Below are 26,244 nucleotides of genomic sequence, written 5' to 3' on the forward strand. Positions count from 1 at the left end.
TTTTAGAATTTATATTGCCTAATCGACGGGTTTAAAAACGACGGTAATGTAAGGCGCGATTAAGTTAAGACTGCCTGAAGACAGTTTAATAACGTCAGTGATTAAACGTATAAATAATTACCAAATGTACAAATATCTGGGCATCGTTTTCAGTCAAACCAGACTTATTCACAGACTTTTATTGTGACAGTGCAAAGTTGACAACGACAGTGCAGCAGACCACAGGTGTCAAGACACATTCCGTAAGCAAAGTCAGTCTTCCTACCCAGTTCTTCCAAAAGTACAGAAAAGGTGACTTAATATAAAAATGTTATTGAATTCATCTATGGGTTCATTCTCAAGTGGACTTCAGGTGGGGTCCAGGTCTGGAGAAGGTCATAGGTCAGGGTGGAGACCTCACTCCTTGGAGGCCATGTGCAGGATGAGGTCGCAGACACGGTTGCTGTAGCCAAACTCATTATCGTACCTGTGGGCGAGGCGGACAGATTTAGTGAACGGTAGTACAGGTGTTCCTTAACGAGCTGCGAATACCCACCATGACACCAGCTTGACAAAGTGGTCATTGAGAGCGATGCCTGCGCCAGCATCGAAAATGGAGGAGCGGCAGTCACCGTTGAAGTCTGTTGACACAACCTGAGACAAGCAGGCCAAGAACAGGGGTCAGGCGGTCGGCTCATTATACAGCAAGACACTGCCCCCTACCGTTTGAGCCCATGTACTACATATTCTGCACATGCATGTATCCACATGGTGAGAGAAATGATTCATCTTATGACGTCAGACCATGGATGCACCGAGATCCCTATGAGGGTGTCGGAAGCAGTAGAGGGAGGTGCTTACCTGGTCCTCTGTGTACCCCAGAATTCCCTTCATGGGTCCTTCAGCAGCGGCCTTGACCACCTTCTTGATATCGTCGTACTTGGCCTGGGGAATGACAGGCCAACACCAGGGCTCAATGCAGGCTTGAAGACTGGACCTGTGTCCAGGGAACCCAACTCTTTCACAAGGCCACACTAAAGGTGGTGCAATTTTGCTAAAGGGCTTACGGGCTTCTCCAGACGAACAGTCAGGTCAACCACAGACACGTTGGGGGTTGGGACACGGAAGGCCATACCAGTCAGCTTACTGTGAGAAACAGTCAGGTTAGAGTCAACAGTACAGAAATTTAAATGTGCATTTGACCACACCCTAATATGAAGGAAACTAAATTGTACAACCTCCTTTTCCACACAATCATTTGTCAAGGACCCCTGTCAACATACCCATTCAGCTCAGGAACAACCTTGCCCACGGCCTTGGCAGCACCGGTGGAGGCGGGGATGATGTTCTGGGAGGCACCACGTCCGTCTCTCCACAGTTTACCGGAGGGTCCGTCTACGGTCTTCTGTGTGGCCGTGATGGCATGGACTGTGCTCTGAAGGGAGGAGGGGTGAACGTCAAGTTCTACAACTTCAAGGAAAGCCTGTTGATAAACATCGATAAGGTGTTCATTCTTCATCCTCAAGCCACTAGAGGGCCCTCCTCACCATGAGTCCCTCCACAATGGTGAAGTTGTCATTGATGACCTTGGCCAGGGGAGCAAGGCAGTTGGTAGTGCAGGAAGCATTGCTGTGGAAACAAAGCAAAGACTGAAGAACTCAAGCAGAACGGATCACGTTTGGTTTCACAATTGAAGAGACAGACATGTGACGTTGACAGGGCGGTCCGTCCTTCACTTACCTGACAACAGTCATGGAGTTGTCGTACTTCTCGTGGTTCACGCCCATCACAAACATGGGGGCGTCGGCACTGGGGGCGGAGATGATCACCCTCTTGGCCCCGCCTTTCAGGTGGAACTGGACGAGGAAAGGGTCATTTAGCAAGAAATCTTTAAAAGCAGTTTCAAAGCACATGAAAAGGTCAACATTTAATTATGCATTTTGTTTGCTGGCCGAACCCAGAACATGGGAGACTTACGGAGGCCTTCTCGATGTTGGTGAACACGCCAGTAGACTCAACCACGTAGGTGGCACCAGCATCAGCCCACTTGATGTTAGTTGGGTCTCTCCTGGATAGCACAGAACAAAAGACACCATCACAACCCAAACCAGCAGAGCACACCCAGACATGACACTAGCCCACCAGCCAGCCTGAGAGAACTTACTCGTGGAAGACAGTGATGGACATGCTGCCGATGATCAGTTTGCCGCCCTCGGCCTTCACTTCTCCGTGCTTCCACACGCCGTGTGTGGAGTCATACTTGAACATGTACACCTGTGGACAGGAGCAGAGACAGTCAGAACCCAAACCACCCCAACCCATTTACATCTGCCTCCATATAAAAGCAGCTTCTCTCACCATGTAGTCCAGGTCGATGAAGGGATCGTTGATGGCGACAACCTCTACCTTGCCACCTAAGGCAGCAGCGCGGGTGACCAGACGCCCGATACGGCCAAATCTGACCAGAAACAAATACAATATGTAAAGGGCAGCAGCAATACAAGAGAGAATGACAGTCGACAATCATTGCATGTCTGTTGTATATATACAAACAATGGTGCTGCAACTTTTCAAGAACGCCTCCCTGTGACTGCATTTCATTTGACCACTAGGGGAAAGTAGCTGTATATCCTCCACACCAAATAATCCAGCCATACAAGGCCTGCCCAAGTCTGACAGATAACAATACTTGACATTAGCAGCTCAAAGCCCATGTTTATCCCTAATATGGACGCAGTCTGCTCAGCCACACTGGCATTGACAGCAGACATTGAGAACAAGGAGCTGGTCAAGGGCAGAAGTGGACAGGTATCTAGCCCAACCGTTGATACAGCATTAGAAAACTTCTAGTTGCTTTCACAAAAAGCAAACCAAATCATCATGATTTTAGGGTTTTCAGTGTCAGTTTACAAGTCTAAGACCTTCACAAGGATAATATGTGTCACAGATGCAGCCCCATGGATATAAAGCTCAGTGGAATGAATATATACCTTGCAGTCCTATAGCTGTAATGGTGAATGAGACCTAATCTAGAAGTTACTGGTTAAACAAACCCACCACTGATAGTGACGATGCCCATCTAGACAAGTCAACCGCAGGGTCTAATGTTCCCATTGTCAACTGGACTGCAACACTCCTGTCTGAGTTGCTGTCAGTTCCAACAGTCAGCTGATCTGCACAAACTAACTAATCAAGCCCCTTGCATAGCCAACATGACATTCTGTTAATGATGCTTGGAACTGTTGCCATAACAATTACAAAGCTTGCCAGCTGTTCCAGGATCTGCTCTTGTCCTACACTGACGTAAAACATAGCCCAAGCTATGTAAATCTAACCAGAAGAGGACATTCAATTACCTTAAATTGTAATTTTTCTAATCGTGAGCCAATATTAGGTTGACCACTGACGCATGTCAGCACACCCCCTTAGCTAAACTAAGACACTATATGAATGTATCAGAGTAACAGTTCACCAGGGGGGATATCAGTGTTGGGGAACAATGTAGGCAATAAAACCCTTTTGAACACACGAATCATAAGGTGTCTGTCAAATCATAGCTACTTCAGTAGCTAGTTATAAAGGCAGACCATTTCCTCCTTGTGTGGGGTGATTAGATTAAGGCCAACCTCTTAAGTTTCAATCCTTTATAAAAAAGGTTGATATACTTCACTAACAGCCTTGTCTAGGCACCAGTGTTTCATGTTACAAACAGGCATGGTTTCCTGAGGCTAGTCTGGCTAAAGTGCCTGTCATATCATGCTAATCCCCCCCCCCTCCCCCACCACTCAGTGGCAGGTTTAGAGAGAGCACAGATAGCCTCAGAGCTCCCTGAAACTGGCCTTCAGTGGCCTCTGAACTTTTGCTGGAAAGGTTATGTGTATATAAATACACACAGAAAAAAGGAATGTGACAGCTGAGGAAAGGAGAGAGAAGAGAGGGTCGCTACGGGACAGACGTGACACAGCCTGAGGATATAAATAACAGAAAGGACCCAGACACGCTCCAGGATGGTAGAATATTAGAGAATGGTCAGCCATGATGGACGTACACCTCAGTGACAGTACAGACACTAACCATAAGGATGTCTGCGACACATCCAAATGGACTTTTACTCTGCCGACCTTCCATCAAATACCCATCTAAAGGGGGAAAAGCAGACTCACCCATTGATTCCAATCTTCACCATTTTGCCTGTTCTGTTCAAGTCCTCACTGAAACAAAAACAAAAAATCAATTTAACAATGAATTAAACAATGGTACATTAACTTTGCATAACTTAGCAGAATTTTCACTATACTAAAACACCAGAATCCAATCTACAAATCTTCAATGCTTCCGTTTAACGAAACCAGTTCAAGATAAAAACATGCAGAAATTATTGAACTAAGAAAACCTATGAAAGTATGCCAGTATTTTTCACTGACAGAGATAACGCCAAAAGTCAACTGCTGTAATTTAACGCTACGTTGTTATACATTGGATACCGCATGAATCGTAATATTATGAAAGAATGAATGCATAAAAATCAACACTGCATTAAATGAACGAACACAGGGAAAGATAAAAAAAAAAAAAAAGTAAAAGAACACAAAACAAAGTTGAAAAAGTACCGTTTATGAAGGGCCTCTGTCTTTCCACTTTGCAAGTGAGAGCGGGGACGATGAACAATGTGCACACATTTTATACACGCCGAGCCCCTGGACACTCCCCTCATAGACACACGTTCCCGGAGAGAGCACGCCCCTTGATAATGTCAAGGTCGTTGTTGCTTGTCAATCTAGACTACGTTCCCTACAGTACATCAGAGAAGGCCCAAGCAACTGTAGGCTACTAGGCAGCCTAATGGCGGCTTCTTCACTTGGGCAACTTTGCGCGACTGACCGGTGTTTGCTTTGCAAAATAAAAACTCAGACTGAAAACTGCTTTTGCTTTTAGCATTGCTTTTATCTATTATTTGGCCAAGAGCCCAAAACTACAGAGCTGCCTACTTGAAGCAGCCTCGAATTCAGATAATGAGCCCTTGGACCATGTGATGAGGCTACGTGAAGTACAGCACGATGAGGGCTACACTTATTTGAAGAATGGATTTGAAATATACCTTTTCATTGTCAGTCAGTCACATATGTCTACTTCATCATTTTAGAGTAAGTTATTTGTTTTCGCAAATATGGAAAATATTTAAATGCACATATTCTGCTCCATGTTTCAGGATGTAAGGAAGTGGTCAAGGAGATGGGAGCCCAGTTACTGCAATTCTTCCTTATCCTGGTCACACACCATCCCTATGACCTGCAGATGCAGTGCCAACTGAGAGAGAGAGAGAGAGAGATCCAGGGGATCCATTTCCACCGACAGCTGACATTTAGAGGAAAGACTTTAAGGCCCTTGACAAAAACCTGCCAACACTCTGCCACCCTCTCCCCCTCACCTTCCCATTTTCCTCCTTTCATATTGTGTAGAGTGAGGGGGCATGGAACAGCCCAGAACACCAGTCTGCTTCAGGGAAAATCATGAACCTCCCCCACACTGTAAAGTTTGGTATTACAAAATTACATATGTTTGGGATCATATCAGGTCCTGTCTATGTAAATGAATGAAATAGAAACACTGGATGCATGGTTGGAGGATGTGGCCCCGTCTGTGGCGTTTATGGTCTGAGCAGAGGCATATATCAAATGAGAGGAAAGCTAAATGTTAAATCATTGTCCGGATATACATGATTTGGCTGAAGTCCCCCACTCCAAGTCCATTCCTCCTGGGTCATTCACTAGTTCCTCCTTGCTAATTATCCTCATCTCGTAACTCATGTCAAATGTCAATAAGACGCACTTGTTTCGGGAGTACAACAGTACTTTGGTTTTCTTGACCCGATGTTAGTTTCCTCAAGGTTCACAATGACTCTTGCTTAGAGACTTGTTGCTCTTGTGGTTAGTGTTAACTGATTTAAATTTTTGTACTCGCAGTGATATATTGTTTTTATTGTTGCTTGGTTTTCTACAGGTACACTTGCACTTAGAGTGGTTCATGTTGTTTAATTTTAACTTGTTTAACTACATGCTCTTATGGTTCTTCCCTTTGGCACTTATTTTGGTTGTTCACAATATGTGCTTCATGTTTTGGCTCCTCGCAATGTTTTGGGGCTATCTTGTTGTTATTATCAGTGACCTATGCACTTTGTAAAGCTCTCTCTTGGAAGTTGCTTTGGATAAAAGCGTCTGCTAAATGAATAAATGTAAATCCATTTAAAACCAAACGTCCGATTCACAGCTAATTCTGGAAATGTACCAAGCAAAAAGATGACTCAAGGAGGAGTCTTTATTTCCGTAGATTGGAATCCCTATCCAGCAGGGGTAGGAGGCTGCTGTGTATAGGCCCTGCATAAGCTACTGCAGCACACTGACTGCATGCCACTGTGACAAGACCAGCTGAAAAACACTGATTGTAAACACCATGCTCAGTGAAAGAGGGAAGCCATCCTTAAGCATGGCCTTCCTCCAAGTCACACAGGTCACTGAAAGGTTGGGCTAAAAATAGGACAGGTAACCTTCTCAATGACCAGACCAAACTACTGTATACACTGTACTGCTCCTCCATGAAGGCCCGTGCCTTCGCTTCATATAGGCCCGATATGCCAAAGGGTATGACATTTGACGGCCAGCATTCCTAGACAGGCAGAGCGATTGGTTGGGTGTGGAGTCAAGGGGGCATCTATGAAGCAGAGTGTGAGATGAGCCTAAGGCATGCTATAAACTAACTGCTAAGGGAATGAAATGTAAGCATTGGTTTGAGGAAGAAAGCAAGAAAATTGTAGGTTCATAAATCATTTTTGGGAGATTTAATAGTCCATAACCGAAGATACCCAAAACTATATCCAGTCAATAATACAGCACTGTTTCAAGTGGAATACAAAACAATGGCAACAAAAATGCATTCCTCAATCTTCATCATGGTAAAATCAATCTATGTATTTGACAAAGCATTGCTCACATTGTTCTCAAAAACATCAACTCTCTGGGGAGTGTTATTTAAGAAGGATTCCTGCTCGTAAAGAAAATGTTATTAAAAAAGATTGCCTAACTACAATATATGGCAGACAAGGTATTATTTAACATCATTTGAAACGGCCTATAAGATTTAATAACTTTGCCCCATCCAAGAATAGACAATATTGTCAGCGCATCTACCAGTCCTGTCTCTCTGCTGTTTGTGCCTCTGGAAGTTCTGCCTTGGAGATTAACATGGCATTGGGCAAACACTGAACACAGGTGATTGTGTGTGTAAGAGAGCTAATCAGTCAATTTGGTTCAAACTGACGTCTACAGTCCTCGCTCCTGTCTCCTCTCACGCTCAGTTGGACTGTTGTTTCACATTACACAACGTGAGAAAGGATTTTCCAAAGAGCTGCTTTCAAATCTCAACAGTCTGTTAGGATTTTCTCATCGAAAGCAATAACTTTAGCATGATATTTTTTTTAAAATTAATATTCAAATGTTGAGTTGTGTGGTATAATTAAGCATATAAAGGCAACAATGAAAAGGCAAAACAAAGATAAAACCTTGAATGTGTACATACTACACCTCCTTTCTCCCTTCTTTCTGTTTGACAGAGAAAAGGTGTAGGCCTGGGTGGTGGTACAACAGTCCAACATACTGCTGAGAGAGGGAGTGGGATCAGAGATACAGAGATATCTACTCCACCACCAGGGACTCTAGCTAGACGGTGTCCATGGAGGTCACTGGCATAGTTGACTCTACTGACTATGTCAATCTGTTACTGAGATCACTTCTTCTTCCTCTCCTGAGTACACCGTGGGCAGTACCTGAGAGGAGGGAGGAGGAGACCGAGCAGGAGAGAGAGAGACAGAGAGAGACGATGGCATTGATAAAAGTCAGTTTGATTTCCATTAGTCAGAACACTAAATCCAAATGTTAAAACCATGGGGCAAAATATTCCTTGATGTGTGTTGTAGATGAAAGATCCCACTGCTAACTCACCACTTCCCTCTGGGTTTCGTGGTCAGACCAACGCAGGCAAAGTGGAACCACTCAATGGAGCACTGCAATGATAACACACGCGCGCGCACGCACGCGCACACACGCGCCAGGATTAGAACTTGTGGGTGGAAGACGGAACATTCTTGACTCTGGATAAGAGCGTCTGCTAAATGACTCAATGCAATGACTTGAGACCGCCCCCTTGTGGATGGACCAGAAAGCTCCAGTGCTGATCAGAGCGCTGAATAAGTCAAGCTGAATGAATCACGAGTGCTGCTGCATGCACTGGGATGGGAATACCCCTCTGTAGAGTCTGTGTGTGCTGAATCCAGATCTCCACATTTCCTTATCTCCACATGGGGACTCACGTCTGTGTTGTCACAGCCAATCATCTCTCCGTAGGACACCTGGTGACAGAGGCAGTAGGTGGGCTCGTTGGGGTCCACCGGCATGTCCAGGACATCAGAGGGGTGCACGTTCCCGAAGTTCACCACAGGGGCGGGCAAATCCGCTCTGGGGGGTTACAACACAAGCAGTCAGGACCGAAACACACCGAAGTAGACCACACCACTGGGCATCGGAACTGACAGAACGACATACGTCTGTGTGAGCTTGACTTTCTTCTGGGCGCTCTTGGGGCTGCAGTCCTCGTCTGACTTGACCTTTGACCTGGACCTGGCCACCTTCTTCTCCTTGGGACCCCTCAGATCGCCTGAGCAGAGAGAGGAAAGACAGCCGGTTATAGAGGAGCATGGTTCTGTCGGTGGTAAAGAGAGGAGAGGGGGAGCAGGGAAAGAAAGAGAATTCAGTGAGTGATGGACGACTTATCCAGCACAAAAGACGAGGTCACAATGTGCGAGAGCGATAGAAAGACAGGAACAGATACAGAGAGCGTGTGTATGTGTCAGTCTCAGGGAGAATGACACTCGTAGAAACCCACTCTTGTCTCTTCCTTTGCTGGAGGTGGAGTCATAGTCGGTGCTTTCAATCTGCTTCTCCTTCAGGTCAGCTTCGAAGCGGGCAAGGTCTGTATCCAGGCGACGAATGTGCTTGTCCACCTGAGGGAGTCACACAACAACTCACTCAGTAACACCCCCACAAACTGGGGTCTTTTTACATCATTGTCTGGGTTAGGACACTCACTGTCCACATGTATAATTCGGAATAAATCTGTTTTCTCGAGGTAAACTCATTCTATCCATCTCTGGATAAACCAACTCCAACTAACTCACCATTTCATAAGTCTGCATGGCCAGCTGCACCTTGTCGTCCCCGAATTCTTTACATTTGCCGTAGGACTGCTGTATGTCCCGAAGCAGAGCAAGCTTTTGCTCCGATGTCAGAGACCGTGCGTTGGATGTGTACTCCTTAGCCTTCAAGTCTATTTGGCCTTTCAAGTCTTAAGAGGGAGGGAGGGGGGGGGGGAATGGAGGGAGGGAAGACAAGGCATGGGAAAACACAGAGGGAGGGAAAGGTGTCAATATGTAAACATATTTTATCAAATTAGTCTCAATTCCATGTATCACAAGAATTTAGAAACAAGGAAAATGTAAGTGTCCACCATGAATTGAAGCCTTACCCTCGGTCCGCTGGTCCAGATCTCTCATGAGTGTGAAATTTCTTTGGAGCTCAAAAGGAAGGTTTTCAATACCTAGTAATAGATTCAGCACATCACATTCTTGCGTTATATAAAATACACATTTCAATGCAAAATAGTGACTGTACACAAGCTAGATAGATAGTCAACTACGGAAAGCTTTATGAACAATTACTGTAACGTTATATAAATTGCTTGCTAGAAAGCTAATGTTAGCTGACTAGCTCGCGTCAGCGAGTCGGACACGTATTTCAGTAATTTCTCTTTGACGTTAGAACACGTCAGTGCGACTGTGGTTTATTTTGCAATGTATATTTCGCCGGCCAAACAACCGTTTATAACCAGAACACTTAAAAAAATGAAATCTTACTGTCCAGGTAGTGTTCCAAATACATTCCCGCCGCCATCTTGAAAAGCGTAAATAAACGATTTACCTTCCGGTCAAACAGGAAACACAGTGTTGGTGCTCATCCAACAGATGGCGCTGTTTTTTTAAAAAACTTTATAAGTGCGTTTGTTTCAAGTCTTACCAAGCAATGCATCACGTAGGATACATAATCACATCACATACTAAAATTGAGCAAATGTATGATCATTAGTACATCAATTGTACTAGTTTGGCCCTGGTGCCACATAAGAGACAAGACAGCAGATATTGGATCTGGCAGGGCATCTGGCTGCTGTCTGTAATTTCAGAGTTGTCCTTCTTTTTGGGACCCTTGATTATACTGCCTCTCCTGAAGCACTTCCAGCAAACATACAGTAAGAGGTTTCCTGGCAAGCTATACATTCTCCTTGTACTGCCCTCTATGACAGGATGTGCACCAAATCAACTCAGCAGTGATGTTACGCAGCTGGCAAGCTTTCAGCTGGGAGGAAAGGAATATGCTGGGGTTATTTTAGGTTCCCAGTCGGTTGCAGTGTGGTCCGTCATTTTAGACCAACTGATGGCAGAAGGGGTAAGAGGTAAGAGGCTAGAGGTTAGAATAAGAATGGTAATGAGCAACAGTGCCACAGGAGAGGAAGTGTGGTTGTGCTGTCATGTTAAGGCTCACTGAGTCAGATGGACATGGACATGAAAGGCAGATGGACAGGAGGGGAAGGAACAAGACCTGGGAGCAGTGCAACAGGGAGGAGTCCTGAATTATTGAACGACACACACATACGCACACACCCCACAGACACACACACACACGTCATATACACGCACCATCACACGTAACTCTCTCTTTCTCTCTCTCTCTGTCTCTGTCTCTCTCCCTGTCTCTCTTTCTCTGTGAACTCTGGCTGTCTTTGTCCCCCCACACCTTCCCATGTCAAGCAGCAGCACAGTAGCCCCCTCCCCCCCCCCCCCCGTTTCAGTGAAGGGGTTATCCCAGATTAGCTCTTTATCTCTTTCCCTCCCCCTGACGGTCTTGTGTTCCCCTGTCTAGACAGATCACACCGCCCCTGTTATCTGCCTGGAGAGCTGCTCAGTGTCTATGAAGACTAAATCACTGAGAGAGACGCAAAACAGTTGTGTGAAAGTTTTACGTTAGGAGAGCAGCTGTTTATATAGCTGTTTCTATGACAAATATACAGTATTTGTATCCTTTTGCTGTCACCTGTTGGGCTGGACACAAGCTATCCAGTCAAACTATCCAGTCAAAACTTCCCAGTCTGGTTCTGTGTTTCCTATAGAGACACACAGCAAGGTAATCTATACCTGTCGCCGTAGGTGACTGAAGCTGCCCAGCCAATAAGCCGACTAGTAAATAAACTCTCAGTCTCAACTGCTCCTTCCCAACCCAAAACAATCGATCGTCGCCAAGGGCAACAAACCTGTGTAGGCTGGCAGGTGTGGGGAGGGGAGGGGAGTAGCACTCTCTGTCTACATTAGTGTGCTGTCAACACCCACAAGGCTGCTGCGTTCACAGCTCCGCTTCCACCCTGCATGGCGGTGTCTATTGTAATGTGTTCTTCAGCTGGCAGCTTTGAACCATGGGTAAATGAAGACAGGTCACTTCGCTGCTGTCTGCCGTGCAGGGATACGCAGATGCTCCATCCACGCTTTGTATCTATGGTGTGAAATTATGACAGCCCTGAGGGGATGGTTCTTTGTAGACTTTGTAAACAAACAGACAAACAAAGAGACAGATGGACAGAAAGATAAACAGACAGTGAGACAGACAGACAGACAGACAGACGGGCTGACTGACGGGCAGGAAGGACAGAGCAGACACCCAGACACACACTCAGACAGACCCCAGTGAAGCGGAGGTGGACGAAAAGCTGCAGATGACATTGGGACGTCATGTGTACTTTAATGAGGGTCCAACAGTGCCAGGATAAAGGAGCCGTCTGAGGGAGGGATTTCACAGTGAGTCTAGCAGGGAGCAGAGTGCAGATCCTTGAGCACCAGCCATCTGAATATCAGAGGAGTCCCATCAACCAGTGTGGAAGGGATTGTTCTGGTCTTTGCTGAAGCTTTTGGACCCGATAAGCCTTTGGTTTCCTTTGAGTTCATGCACGTGTGTGTGAAGGATGAGGGGGTGGATGTCATACCAGACAGTGGCCACTGAAGTATATCTAGGCCAGTAAAGAAATACAACTTTGTTCATATTTCTTATTATACATCTATCAAATCGCAATCCTTCTTCCCCCCTTTCTTCTTACTCCCCCCCTTCCCCCCCTTCCCTTCCCCTCCCTTGTCTTTCTTACACACACAATCTTACACTCCCTGTTGGTGGTTTTAGAACCACTGTCTAGGCACTGGTCAGTGGTGTTCTGCCTCTAATCAAGGCCAACATGTGATAGACCATTCATGGACAAAAATAGGATTACCCATAACTCCCTGCTCTTGGCATCTCTCTCTGGGATCAACACTCAATGATCCTCAATGTCTGCATACATACACAGACAAATGCGCAGACACATTACTTCATCAATGAGGTGTACATTGTAACAATGCCTGGACTGGACAATGCCTGACACACAGTCAGTTGGCCAGCCACCCAACCGGCCACACACACACACACACACACACACACACACACACACACACACACACACACACACACACACACACACACACACACACACACACACTGAGCTATAAATAGACTGTTTGTTTGTTTCTGTATGCAGGCACACAAGCATCTTCCCCCGCCTCTGTCTCCCTTTCACCCCTCCCCCTCCCTTCACCCCGCCTTCCTCCCTCCTAGAATGCTAATTTGATCATCTCAGTCTAACCCCTCCACCATAGCAGGGCTCGACTCAGCACTCCCCCTCTCCACCCTGTTCCTCCATCATCCTTATGGCAAGACCGTCCTTATTCCCTTCCCATTTCTCGGTCCCATGTCCAATGTGTGTGTGTGTGTGTGCCTGTCTGGCTGTAAGACGGCTAAATAAACAACACTTCAGCTGAAGGACTTTGGAGAGCAAGGTCACTGTGCGGAGAGCTCGTGTTTGACGGGGGTTTCAGAAGACTGCGGCTTCAGGGGAGGAGAAGAAAAGAAGAGGGAAGATGAGAGGGAGGAAGATTAAAGTATTTCTGGGTTTTACATTCACAAACCGTGCCACTGCCCCACTTGCTGTGGAGTCAGGACGACAATGTGTGTGAGACAGAGACTGAAAGAGAGAGGCAAAAATGAAACAGTTGCACAGCACTGTCAAAAACAGAGGGAGATGAAGAGAAGGATATACAAGAGTGATACAAAGAGAGATATGACATCTTACCACAATATATCTTGTGGCTTACCACAAAGTTTGGTATGCCAAAAATCATATGGCGTAATGAAAAAGGATATGCCTTTAGGCATCACAAAACCCTTGTTTGTCACAAGTCTTAATGCGTTCAGCTCAGCGGGTGCAGATGTCCATTGCCCCTGTAAAAGCTCTCACCTGCGTGCCTATGCTACCCAGATGTGGTTCAAACTCTGCCCCCTCCTTTCCCTCTCTCTCCCAGACACATTGGCTTACTGACTGAGTAACTGGATGCCCCAGTATCACTAGACTGCTCTCCATCTGTGTTTGTAAGTGTGTGCATTTGTGTGTGTGTGTGAGAGAAAGAGAGAGAGAGAGCACAACGTAGGTACAGCGAGGGGGAGCCAGAGAGGGGTGGAGAGAGATTGAGAGAGCGAGCGAATGAGGGACGAGCGCCCGCACACACACACGCACACATTCACACACACAGACAGACCGAGCGGAGACTGACTGGAGCGGGGAGAGAGAAGAAGAAGGGAGCGAGAGAATGCCTGGAGAAAGCGTGGTGCTTCCTTGTCTGCTTCCAGAGCCTCAGTGAGACACCATGGGCTGCATCGGCTCCAGGACCATCAGTAAGACCCCCTCTTTTACCTCTTCATTGTGCCCCTGTGACGAGGGGGGTGGGAAGGAGGGAGGGAAGGAGAGAGGGAGGTGGGGGTGCTCAGATGCATGAAGTCTCTCTGTCTCTGTCTCTCTCCAGAGGGATGTTTCTATGGAGACATGCTGGTGAGGGATGCTTGCCGACCAAAGGGAAACGTGTGTTTTTTTGTTGCACTGTTGGTGGGGTTTCTGAGAGAGTGGTACATATATAGGAGGATGTGTGTGTGTTTCAGACCATGGTGTGAAAGCAGAGTGTGAGGGACATATGATGTGTGTGTGTTTGTGTGCCAGGTTTACATTTTTGATGAACATGTACGACAAGCTGTTTTGTGCATCCATGTGTGAAGCGGGATGGACATCTGTGTTTGTCTGACTGAATTGAACTGTGATGGTAGAGGTTTGTTAGATGGATCACAGGGGAGAGATAAAAGGCAAGAAGAAAAGAGATGAAATCTTGTGTGGTGTACTGTTGCACATATAAATAGTAATGGAGAGAAGAGAGAGAGAGAGAAAAATGAACAGACAGAATCTCATTACAGAGAAGGGGAGAGAAATATGAGAAAAAGGAGCAATAATTTCACTCTATGTGTGTGTGTGTGTGTATGTGTGTGTGTGTGTGAGAGAGAGAGAGCCTTGGAGCAATGCTAAGGTCATAGAAAGCTTTGTGTCTGAGAAAATGGCAAACCCTCCTCTTTCTGCCTTGGTGTGCGTCACACTGAGACGCAATATACTGAAGTGGCAGTGCATTCCAGGTTAGGAGGTACACACACACACACACACACACACACACACACATACACTTATGAGTATGACCTGCATTGGATGAGTCACATCAATCTGGGCAGACCCAGGTGTGAAGCCGTACGTGCTACACATGTAGGTCGACTGCAGAATCAACCCTGCTGGTAACCAGCTCACAACGCCCCACTGACTACTGCACATTTACACACTCCTACCCCAACACACAGCAAACTTACCCCTACTAATGACTTCTGAAGAGTGTGTGTGTGTGTGTGTGTTGTGTGGTGGGGGTTTACCGTAAGGCCCACCATTCTGAATGTGCTAGCTAGCGACTGACACATGATTAAAGCTACAGTGTGTGTGTGGTGTTATATTTTGGACGGCAGCCCTCCTACTATAAACACTCAGGGAGGGCAATTGTTCTATTTTCAATAATTCTATCAAACCATGTCATTATGTTACAGGAACAAATGGAGCCCTGGCTGCTGGCCTGAGTTAAATAAATAAAAGGGGAATATGTGACCTTTGTCTGTCATTGAGACGGTGGGATGTGTAGCATGTGTGTGAGGCTGGGGGAAGACAGCTAGGCTGGCTTCACAGGGAGATGCTGTTTCTGATGGATGAAGCCATCCAAACGTTTTAACATTTTGGACCCAGAAACACACCAAAAGCCACCTGGGATTGGTTATTTGCCTTGAGAAAATGTGTTTTTTCTTTCATATTTGCTTCTCTCTCTCTCTCTCTCTCTCTCTCTCCCCCCCCGTTCATGGTTTGCCTCTGTCAAATTCAATCAGGACTTCTAGCAAAATGCTATGAAATCTACACTACGCTACCACTGACTAAGGCACTATAGCACTGCATTATCAACACTCTCAGAGACTGTATGATCAGTGTCATTTTTAACGCCTCCTAGGCTGTCTATGGCAGTGCCTGTATCCCATCATAACCCTATCCATCGTTGTAGTATATGTGTACGGTATATAGATGCATCAACTGTGGGCCAATATCGAGATCTTGTTTCAACTGAGCTGTTTCTCTGTTGGAGGGTTATGCTCTCCCACACACTCTTCTGGAAGCCTTTCTCAACCAAACTACAAACATGGGGGAGACTAAAACAATGTAAAATAACCAGGGTGGACATGGGTTTGAATCCCTGTGAGGGTGCTGGGGCAGTGCTGGGGCAGTGCTGGGGCAGTGCTGGGGCAGTGCTGGGGCAGTGCTGGGGCAGTGCTGGGGCAGTGCCTGGGCGTGGGCCAGGAGGACTAGTGGTCCCTGGGTGATGGGGATAGTGTTCATCCATGAGGGTGTTGTTAGCAAACACACAGTGTGAACACCACTGAGCAGCTTTGTTTGTCTGACCTATGACCGGAGGCAGAGCATGTAGATGTGGAACGTGACTAAGGCTTTATGGAGGCGTAGGTGTGTGTGTGTTTTGTTGAGTGTTCATTGGCTGACAATGACTTGTTCAGCTGGCTTTCCTTCTCCATTGACATGCAGTGTGATGCTGTGTCCATGCCCTGGGCAGGGGCGGTAAGTGGACTGGCTCCCACTGTGTCAGGTGTAATGGTGGGCTCTCCATTCTGTTTGTTGTTTTCTCCTCTCGAGTGTCTTTGAAATATTGCAATACAGAGGAATGCCCACCCCCTCCCCCCACCATCCCTCCTCCCCCCACCCCGATATTGATTTCATTAAAAGTGTGGACAAACTGACGGATGGATGCTCTGTTTTGAGCTGGGCACACCTGCTGTGACATTTACTCCCTTGTTGCACACACACACACACTCACACACAGGCATACACGCACGTACGCACAAAGAAAGGCAAACAAAAACCACACACACTGACAAAGGGGAACACACACACACACACACATCCACACACATACAAGCAAACACAGCCACATGTACACACAGTCAAACCAACACAATTACACACACAGGCAACACAAACACACATTGCATCGTAGCTGGTTGTGTGAGCTGACTGATTACTCTGAGGCTAGGTGATGGTGACCCGGGGCCAAGGTGAATGGGATGATTGTCAGGTGGCCATGCCCACAGCTGTTAACCCATGAAAGAGGACTTCAAAAAGGGAGATGAAAGAAAGAGAGGAGATAGAAGAGGTTAGGCGTGACACCAAGAGAGCGAGAAAGAGAGAGACAAAGAGAGAGATGAGGTGCGCTACACCTAGATAGATGTTATCACTGCTGTGGTATGTATCAGAACTGGTTCAGGGCTGCCTACTGATTCTAGGTTAGGCCCTGCCTGCCTCCCCTTAGCTGTCTCCCTGCGTGTTTTTCAGTTTTGTTCCTCTTTACCTCGACCCACTGGAGCTCCGTCGGCACCGGTTTGGGAGCTGAGGTGAGTCAGACTCTAGGCTTCACCCCGAATCAGTGTCAAGACGGGAGTCACCACATGTCACTGCGGCCCCTGCGAGATGCGCCGCGCTCCCGGGAAGCTATCGCTAACGACACATGACGTCCCTAGCCAGGAGATCTGTCAGGGCCGATCGGCGCCGTGGCCGACGAGGCACCCTGCCTCCGCTGCTCGCTGCGACGGTGCCTGGCCTCTTCCCGCTTCCGCTCGGTCGGCCACTGCTCTCACTGAGGCGGGCGGCAGGCTTCTCCACCGCAACGGTTTTTGGCGAGCCTTTGGGACATGCGTTTTTCTTTTGTTACGTCTTAACGCGAGGGAGAAGATCTGAGGAAAAAGGCTGGAGGAGGTGGCAGAAAAAGGAGTTCTCTGGTGTGTCAGAGGCAGATTTTGTCGGCAGACAAAATAAGAGGTTGGAGAAGAGGTTTGAGAGCAGGAGGAGCTGGGAAGGAAGACTTAGCAGAAGGCTGTTCAAGAGAGACAAGAGAATGCCCCCCATCGTGCCCCAAGGGCCCCCTCAGCATTAGTTAAAGACTGTGATTCACACAGCTGCTACTGATGACGATGAAGACCTTAGATAGCCCAAATCAAGAGCTTCATTTCTCAACTGAACTCCACTTACCCTTCGGGATATCTCTTACTGTTTGAAGCCAGCTCCAACAAATTTGCAAAGAAAGCACGATAATATTATGACGTTAAATGTGTTTCAATAAAGAGGTTTTTGCCAACCACTAAATTGACGAATGTGTTTGAGGCTCTTTCTGCCCTGGAGGAGCTCTGTATTCCAGTAATCTCCAATTAACACCAAACAGATGCCACAATGATCACATGCCAACACATGTTAGTGAATCTATTTATTGCAGGAACTGGTGTAGACATAGTTATTAAAAAAAGTCTGTTCGTTTTTTGACAGAATTTGCATTTTAAGCCACATTTGGGTCATTTGTGGGAGAGACTGTATAGTACGTGCAACAATGGCACATGCTACTCCTTCCCCCAATGTGACAACATTTGGGGCAGATAATGAGTCTAATTTTAGAGCTTTGTGTGAATGTCAGCGCTAACTCAACTGTGAGCTGTCACATCCAGTCAGACACCAAGTAGAGGTTGCATAAGTGTTTATTCTCTCTCTCTCTCTCTCTCTCTCTCTCTCTCTCTCTCTCTCTCTCTCTCTCTCTCTCTCTCTCTCTCTCTCTCTCTCTCTCTCTCTCTCTCTCTCTCTCTCTCTCTCTCTCTCTCTCTCTCTACAGCAGCGGAGGCAGTTCCTGTACGGAAGGATGGGGAGCAGGTAAGGCAGCAATTTCAACATACATCTTGACCCCTCACCATCATCATCATGGCATCTTGAGCCAAGGTGGCCATGGCTAAATATACATTTTTTTCAGAGAAACTGAGCTTGAGAGTCCCCCTGCCTGAGATTGCCATGACATAATGTTTCTCTGTAATGATGCAGTATTGAGGTTCTCAGTGAGGTTACTGGAGCCGTTCCCTAGAGCACGAGACATTACCGTACTATAGATCACCTCTTGCTCCTCTGGGGACAGACTACCATCTATCTCGTGTCGCTCCTCTGCAGAACTGTTTTCAGTCCAGCTGGGGAGTGACAAAGCATGCCGCCGGGTCAATTCAACAACATGAGAGGCTGCTGCCACATATATAACATGTTTACTGAAGGAAAACATAGCTGCTGCATGGACCCTTTCCTTCCAGCAATCATGCTACAGATGTTGACAGGCAGGAAGCAGGAAGAATAGTGTGTTACAGTAATCAGCGTATAGAATGTATGTGTTTGAGAGTGTAGAGAATGTATACATTTGATCTAGAAACACCCCCAATCCACTCCATGTAGAGGAGTGAGGCACATGGGATGCTGGTGGGGAGCCTGGACGTAGCTTGGTGCCTCGTTCAACATGTTGTGTTTCATCATCATACTCATTGCCAGCCAAGTTCCCAACTAAAACAGAAATCCTCAATGCCTCTAGTTGGTTGGCAGACAGGTTGGCTTGACTGTTTAACAGGTAGACTGGCTGACTGTCTAACAGGTAGACAGGCTGACTGTCTAACAGGTAGACTGTCTGATTGTCTAACAGGCAGACTGTCTGACTGTCTAACTGGCTGGTTGGCTGACTGTCTAACAGGCAGACTGTCTGACTGTCTAACTGGCTGGTTGGCTTTGCAGTTTGGGGTCTTTATGTGGCTCTGACAATTCAAGGTGTTCTTTAAAATGATGATCAATTCTAGACTTGCAAAATTGTCTTCACAGTAAACACTCACAACCTGAATTTTCATAGCACCCCAGAGTGAAATACAAACACACTTGGAATACAAATGTCACAGCTGTCTAATTCCAACCACAATATATCTCTTATTAGACTGTCTGTATGGTCACAGCTGCATGGAAGCCATAATAGCAGCAGCAGCAGCAGTACTTAGCATCTCTCCAGGGCTAGTCTGGTCCCCTCTGACACGTTACGGACTACTGTCCATACTGGACTTTCAATTGTGTGCAGATGTTGCTGTTGCCCCAGACAACAAGGCCACTGTAATGGTGGAAAACAAAACAATCTGGCTCACAGGAAGTAGGAACTAGATAATGCTTGGTTATAGCTCTCAAGACACTGTTAGTAACTGTACTACTAGAACGGAGAAGATTTCATTCTGATGTGTGAAGCTTCAAACAGTGGGTGATGGTTATACGGATTGACAACTTGGCCGTCACATTTTCATTGCATTCTCCAGCTTCCCCTTCTTTGTCCCTCCATCACTGCTGGCAGAGATGCCATTCATTCTCCTATCCAGTGACAAGGGTTTCTCTTGTGTATCCTTTCGCTCTTCTGTCCTTTATATTCGTTCACCACTTCTAACCCTTGCCCTGTCCCCTCTCTGTTGACGTCCCTCCTCTGCAACACACACACACACATACACACACACACATTTTGTATTTTGCATGATTCCCCCTTCCTTCTCTCTCTTCATCTCTGTTTTTCATCATCGCTTCTCCTTCCTTCCATTTTTGCGTCTCCTCCTCCTTCTCGCACCCCCTCCCCTCAGCATGGCCATGCAGACTTTTCCTGGGAAGGAATCAATGTAAGTCCCGTGATAATCTCCTCCTCTTTCTCCCAATATCCCGTCGCCGTGTGTCTCCGCTCTCTCTGTAGATAAGCCAATATTTTGTCCTTCACTCTCTCTCCCTTTCCCTACCCCTCCCCCTCCTTTCCCTGTCTGCCTCTATCTTGGTGCTGTGCTAATCTACTGTACTGCTGGCTACATAAAGTGAGCCTGGAAGATAACGTGCTGTAATGACACATCCTTATCTGAAAAGCTAGGCTATGCTAGACTATGCTATACTAGTCTAAGCTATGCTAGAGTAGGCTTTGAAAGGCATTGCAACAGTTGGTAGAAAGCTACTGTAGCATACAGCTAATGACATACTGTTACTGTTGATTATGTGTGAGAATCACAGGCCATGGCAGTGCCAAATGGGCTGATAATCACTGTGATGCTAAACGGGTGAAGTGATTTGCATATTTGTCTCTGAGAATTTTGTTGAAAATCATGGTTGTATGTGTGTGTGGCTTGTGGTTCTTTTCAATTTGAAATACTTTTAAAATACCTTTTCCACCCCTCTACACTCATTTTTCCTCACGTTTCTCAGTCTTTGATGTCAACACACTCTCAACTGTCTTGTTTCCTTTTCAACCAACTTGTAGTCAAGAGGCTACAGTCTGATCCCACTGTTCAAACATTAAGCCTCTTTATTCTCTTCAAACAAATCAATTTCTCTCGCTGCTTTCCCTCTCCCTCTCTCTTCTTCTTCATCCCTCTCTCCAGCTCTCTATGGAAGACACCACCTCCATCCTCCCTCGTCTGAAGCGGAACTCTAATGCCTACGGGATCGGTGCTCTGGCTAAGTCCTCTCTGACAGGTGTGTCAGGTGTGTGTTTGTCCTGATAGATGGTAAACCAACCCCATGTTGGCTCCAGACCGGGGGGGTGAGATGGAGCCAACATGGTAGCCCCTATGGGTGCCCCTTATCCTTTCCACTTCCTGCCTCCATTGACAATACACGTCAATGCCTGACCCCAGGTCATTGATGGAATCCAACCAGATTTTCACTTATTTCACTCTCAAAAAGTTGAAAGTGAAGTACACCTAGCATCTCCATGGGTGTGTTGGGAATTGTAGTTGTACTGTGGTGTTTAGGTTGGAAATGTAGTGTAGAGTTTTTTTTGTACAGTGTTGGTGTTTCTATATTTGTAACTGTGACTTTTTTGTGTGTCTTGTTGAAATGTAGAGCCAGTATAATATTGCTTGTTGTTATTGATTTATTGTGTAAAACAGTTGAAGGAATTGTTATCTACAGATATTTTGTGCTGTTTATTGAGTATATTGACTTTTAAATGGTAAAAGCCCCAACACCAACATTCATAATCACTAGTCCCACTTGCATATCATTTAAAAACAAATGTATTCTCTGAATATTTGTGTTTCTGAACATTATTTGCATTGTTTCATGGACAATTAGTTGTATTTTCAACTGTATTTGTTGAGAGGGGGTTTAGCCCAGCATGAGTACTTTCAGCTCCATGTATTCACTTCACACTCAGTTGATTTAATTAGATTTTTATTGTTCTCCCCCAAACATTTAGACGATGGGAATTCGTCCCTCATTAACTTCCGATATTAACATTTTAATGAGGAGTTTGTGAGTGGTAGTGCTTCTTCATTCTAGTGTTTACAGCAAAGATGACTTTTCTGCACATTTTTTACTACTTTGCCATGTTTAATGTCTGAGTCTGATGGTTTAATGTGATGTGGAGTGATGAATCAGCGTGCTATTTAAACAGGGCCCAGTGCACTGGCCTGCTCTACCCTGTCCTCACTGCTCTGCACGCAGAACTACTGATCAAACAAACTTGACAGACAAACGGACAGTTCATAGAACACACAGTGAAACCCAATACTCATTCATCCTTCCACCCAACCCACCAGAGATTGTTAGGTTGTGGCCTACTTTCAGGAAGAGCCTGTTGAGTTTCATGTTCACACACAGCTTTGTAGCTTCTTCACCAATAAATCTCACGCTTCCCAACATCATTTCACAACTTAAAACCTTGTGACCTGCCATCCTTCATCACAGAGAGGGTGCTCGGTTAATTCCTCAGGGTAGCCAGGATGGGTGGGGTTTCCTTGATTTTGAGGACACTCCAGCCATCTGGGATGCTCAGGGTTGCTAAACGAGTGCCACGTGATAGAACGTATGCACTGACACATCGTTTGTACAACCACCCCTTGCTCTTGTAGGTGTGAGTCGCTCCATGAAGGACAAGGTGACCAAGCCCACTGCCATGGCTCAGGGCCGAGTGGCCCACATGATCGAGTGGCAGAGCTGGGGCATACCATCCGCTGGGCCAGAGGGGTGTTCGGGACGTACCAAGCTGCAGCGAGAGAAGCAGAGGCGGCTGGAAAACGACGCCTACAGCGAAATGAGTGACGGAGAGAAGGAGGCCCGCTTTGCAGCAGGTCAGACTCAGAGCCCAAAGAAATGCGTCAGAGAGGCACCATTCCCTCCTGGCTGAAGCCACTTTAATAAGACCAGTTTAAACCAGTGTTTACAGTCTCAACGCAACAGTACTTCTACTACAGCACTACAGCAAAAAGCTGTTGGAGGAAATGATGCAACTAAAACAGAGTTTGTTCTCTACCTCTGTTGCCAGGTATCATGCAGCAGTTTGCCATCTCGCAAGCTACTCTGTTTGGCTGGAACATGGAGGGGGAGAGCCTGTGTGCTGGCTCCAATCAGGGCAGCGTGGCCCACCTCAGTGAGGTCAACCAGGAGAGCATCACCAGCCGAGGTACAGGACTACAGACGTGCTGACAGAGGACTACAATTATGGCTGTTTGAGTGCTGTGCTCCCTGCAGCCATATTTGGAACATGGTTCACATATCATATATTACATTTGAGACGTATCACTTAACAAGTGTTGATTATATTGATGCATTTTGTAATATTACATAAAGCATATTCGTTGTTCGACTCCATAGATGGATCAGATTTACTTTAAGGAGATGAAACACCTTGAGTTCTGCTCTCCTCAATATTTGCCCTTAGGAGGATGTGTGTGTGTGTTTGTGTATAATGCGTTTCTGTCTCTGTGCTCTGATTGATCTTGTTGACTCTGGTTTGATTGATATGGTCTGCAAAGCGGCTGACAGGCTCAGAGAGAGGTGTGTCACGCCTTCATCTACAGTGGAGAAATCTTACTGTCAGAGCAGAATAACTCAAAATGGCAGCAGTAGCAAAGGGTGTCCTAGCATTTGGAGTGGGGAAGGATTGTGTTGTGAGTGATGCTGTGTCATTGTGTTCTCCAGTGTTGTAGCAAGCTGGGCTGTGTGTTACTATGTTTTCCACAGTTGTAGTGAACAGTGTATGCCCCAAGGGACCCAAGCCTGTAGGTGAACACAAGGACTCCCCCCCCCCACCTCCCATTAGCACCGCCATATGGTCCTGCTCCCTGCTTCATCTACACATGGCAACCGACAATTAAAATGTGCTTATTAGTGTCAATGGAACAAAAATAAATTATTCTCCGTTTTCCATTCCTTCTCTTTCACCTTGAGAGTTCTAGGTGGTTTAAAATGGTGGTTTTGTTTATTTTCACCTTGTATGTCAGTGGTGTCAGTGAAAGTGTCTCAGAGTTGATGTAAGGAGACACATTTAGATTGAAACTCATTGGACGCTCCGTCTGTTTGATGCTGGGCCGGTCTCCTGTCATCCTGTCGGAGAGAAAGATGAAAGAAACCCCCCACTAGTGTTAGTGTTTCCTTGTTTTTTCTTCCTTTTAACCCCTCAACCTCCCTTTTCTCATCCCTCCATCCTTCTTCCCCTTCTGCTCCTCTGCCACCCCCCCTCCATCCCTCCTTACCGCTTTCCTGCTTCTCATATTCCTCCATCTCCCTCCCACCCTCCTTCTCTCTCCCTCCATCTCTCCTCCTCTTCTCATCCCTTCCTTCCATCCCTCCAGACCAGGTGCTGCACCCCTCCTCTGCGGACGTCTGGCCGCGTACCTACGTCTCCCAGGGCCTCTACTGCCTGTCCTCCTCAGATGCCTGGGAGCCCATCAGCAATGAGCCCTCGGGCGTGGCCTCCCCAGCGGCCGGCTCCTACATCGTGGCGGGCAGCGGGGGGGTGGGTACGCCTGGGGGGGAGGGGTACGAGGGTGGGGTGGGGGGCTACACGCAGCAGAGCCAGCCGATAAGCTTGCAGCAGCAGAACCAGCTCCAGCAGCTCCAGCAGCTCCAGCACTTCCAGCACCAGCAGCTGCTGCAGTACCAACAACAGCAACAGGTGAGGCTCCATGGGAAATGGATTTGGATGTGGTGTTGTCGTTTACATATGAGTTCAACTGGTCTGTGGGTGGTGTCGTTTTAACATGAGCAACTCTAGCACTTTCGGCCCAAGCAACTGCTGCAGTTCTTCCAGCTGCAAACAACAAAAACCGTGTGATGGTAAGGGAAATACAGTTTTAGATGAGGTAGACTGCTATTAGCAGCCTGGCTGACTGGATTGTTGGCTATTTTGAATAAGAGTGGCACAGTGTCCTTGGGACTCTCTAGCGAGTCTATATTGCACCGTAACAGCAACAGGTGAGTTCCCATTCATCACTCACTGCAGTCCTTGTTGCCAGGGGCAACGGATGAGTCAACCCGGTCCTCTGGCCACAAACGTACTCTAATGAGGTTATGTATTCATGTTGTGTCATTATACAGTATATCTGAATAAGCTGAAGGAACAGGGTTTCCTCCCCTTTCCAACCCTCCCTCCCTCCCTCCCTCCCTCCCTCCCTCCCTCCCTCCCTCCCTCCCTCCCTCCCTCCCTCCCTCCCTCCCTCCCTCCCTCCCTCCCTCCCTCCCTCCCTCCCTCCCTCCCTCCCTCCCTCCCTCCGCCCTCGTTTCCTACCAACTGTGTCTTAACATTGGTAGAGAAAGAAGAGAGGTAACTCAATACTTTCTTCTTCTTCTATTCAGTCAATGGAGCACCGGCTACACAGTGCCTCCCACTCTCTCCAAGCCACACCCAACAGCACCATCCACAGTCTTGGTCTGCCCACCCACCCTCGCCTGGCTGACCTATGGGGTTCAGCACAGGTGGAGGCTCACCAGGTTGAGATCGTCGGACAGATGAACTGTCAGCCAATGGCTGACCTGGTTGGTGTGGTCGGTATGTTGGAGGCGGATGTGGAGAGAGAGTGCATTCCAGAGCAGCAGGAAGAGGAGGAAGCCAAGGTCAGGCTAATGGATTGGTTTTGTTAAAATCATTTTGTGTTGTCCCAAAGAAAATAAATTAACTTAAAACTGAATAAATCAAGGAAGTTTTACATGCATGGTAAAGCGCTTACTGTAAGGGATAAATATTTCCTTTTTTAACAGGAAGAAGGGGTTACATTAACCTTAGAGGCGGAGCCTCCCTCTTATCTGCGAGACAATGCCATGCCAATCGGGAGATTCAGCCCGGGATTGGTCCCCACAGAACCAATCATGGGTCGTCTCCCCTTTGACGTCACGCCCTGTGTCATCCAATCGCTAGAGGAAAAGGATGAAGAGGCAGAGGAGGGTTCCATTGTTGTTGTGGCAACCAATTGAAGGTTGCCAATCGGGGTGTGGTCAGATAAAGACCAAAGACAAATAGGCTGGAAATACTTATCAATTAATTAACCAATCAAAATAGTCTCCACCCCCTCCCAGGTATGTACCCAATCATAGACTGAGAAGAATCTTTTTCAGCTGAAGATAAAACCAACATTGGGGCAGAGTCGTGAGAACAACTGAACTTTTGGACTTAAAAACACTAGTAAGGCCCAGCACATTGGTGTTTCCACCAATGTGATGATACAGAACTTTGAGGAGGTAATTACTGGACGGAGGGCTGGAGTAATGAAGTGAAGAATGGATGAAGCAGAAAGGAAAAAAGGGAGAAAGGACACTGGGAAAAACTCCAGAGACAACTGAAAGTGCATGCTTTTAAAAGTGATTTAGCCATATCAGTATACAAAGTAATAATATATAAATGCTTTTTTAATAAAACTAAAAAGCCCATAAAGCTTAATGTATTTGTATGTATGTTTGTATGTATGTATGTAAGTACAGTATGTATGAATGTAAGTGAGTAAAAATATATATTCTCAAAAGATGTTATTCTTGTTGGCACTTGTGTTT

At 46.6% G+C, this 26,244-nt stretch overlaps 3 protein-coding genes across 3 annotated transcripts; 1 reads left to right on the forward strand and 2 right to left on the reverse strand.

Moving 5' to 3' along the window:
- Positions 1-137: 137 nt before the first annotated feature.
- On the reverse strand, positions 138-4,708 carry LOC146295346 (glyceraldehyde-3-phosphate dehydrogenase-like). Its single transcript, XM_084696191.1, has 12 exons — positions 4,590-4,708; positions 4,143-4,190; positions 2,338-2,437; positions 2,144-2,253; positions 1,957-2,047; positions 1,720-1,835; positions 1,527-1,608; positions 1,263-1,414; positions 1,047-1,125; positions 841-924; positions 536-633; positions 138-466 (listed from the first exon to the last, which is right to left on the reverse strand). The coding sequence occupies exons 1-12, from the start codon at positions 4,691-4,693 to the stop codon at positions 397-399; spliced, it is 1,134 nt and encodes a 377-aa protein (XP_084552317.1). The 5' UTR covers positions 4,694-4,708; the 3' UTR covers positions 138-396.
- A 2,091-nt stretch (positions 4,709-6,799) lies between these two features.
- ing4 (inhibitor of growth family, member 4) lies at positions 6,800-9,999 on the reverse strand. The gene is made up of 8 exons (XM_084695454.1): positions 9,941-9,999; positions 9,553-9,624; positions 9,206-9,372; positions 8,914-9,031; positions 8,574-8,685; positions 8,342-8,486; positions 7,974-8,035; positions 6,800-7,798 (listed from the first exon to the last, which is right to left on the reverse strand). The coding sequence occupies exons 1-8, from the start codon at positions 9,975-9,977 to the stop codon at positions 7,759-7,761; spliced, it is 753 nt and encodes a 250-aa protein (XP_084551580.1). The 5' UTR covers positions 9,978-9,999; the 3' UTR covers positions 6,800-7,758.
- A 3,859-nt stretch (positions 10,000-13,858) lies between these two features.
- Positions 13,859-26,244, forward strand: fam131ba (family with sequence similarity 131 member Ba). Its single transcript, XM_084696205.1, has 9 exons — positions 13,859-13,886; positions 18,278-18,315; positions 20,079-20,114; positions 20,859-20,961; positions 22,332-22,550; positions 22,745-22,882; positions 24,054-24,376; positions 25,057-25,314; positions 25,459-26,244. The coding sequence occupies exons 1-9, from the start codon at positions 13,859-13,861 to the stop codon at positions 25,669-25,671; spliced, it is 1,356 nt and encodes a 451-aa protein (XP_084552331.1). The 3' UTR covers positions 25,672-26,244.

This window comes from Hypomesus nipponensis, chromosome 4, assembly GCF_054491055.1.
Source record: "Hypomesus nipponensis isolate SF chromosome 4, ASM5449105v1, whole genome shotgun sequence".
NCBI classification, from domain to species: domain Eukaryota; kingdom Metazoa; phylum Chordata; class Actinopteri; order Osmeriformes; family Osmeridae; genus Hypomesus; species Hypomesus nipponensis.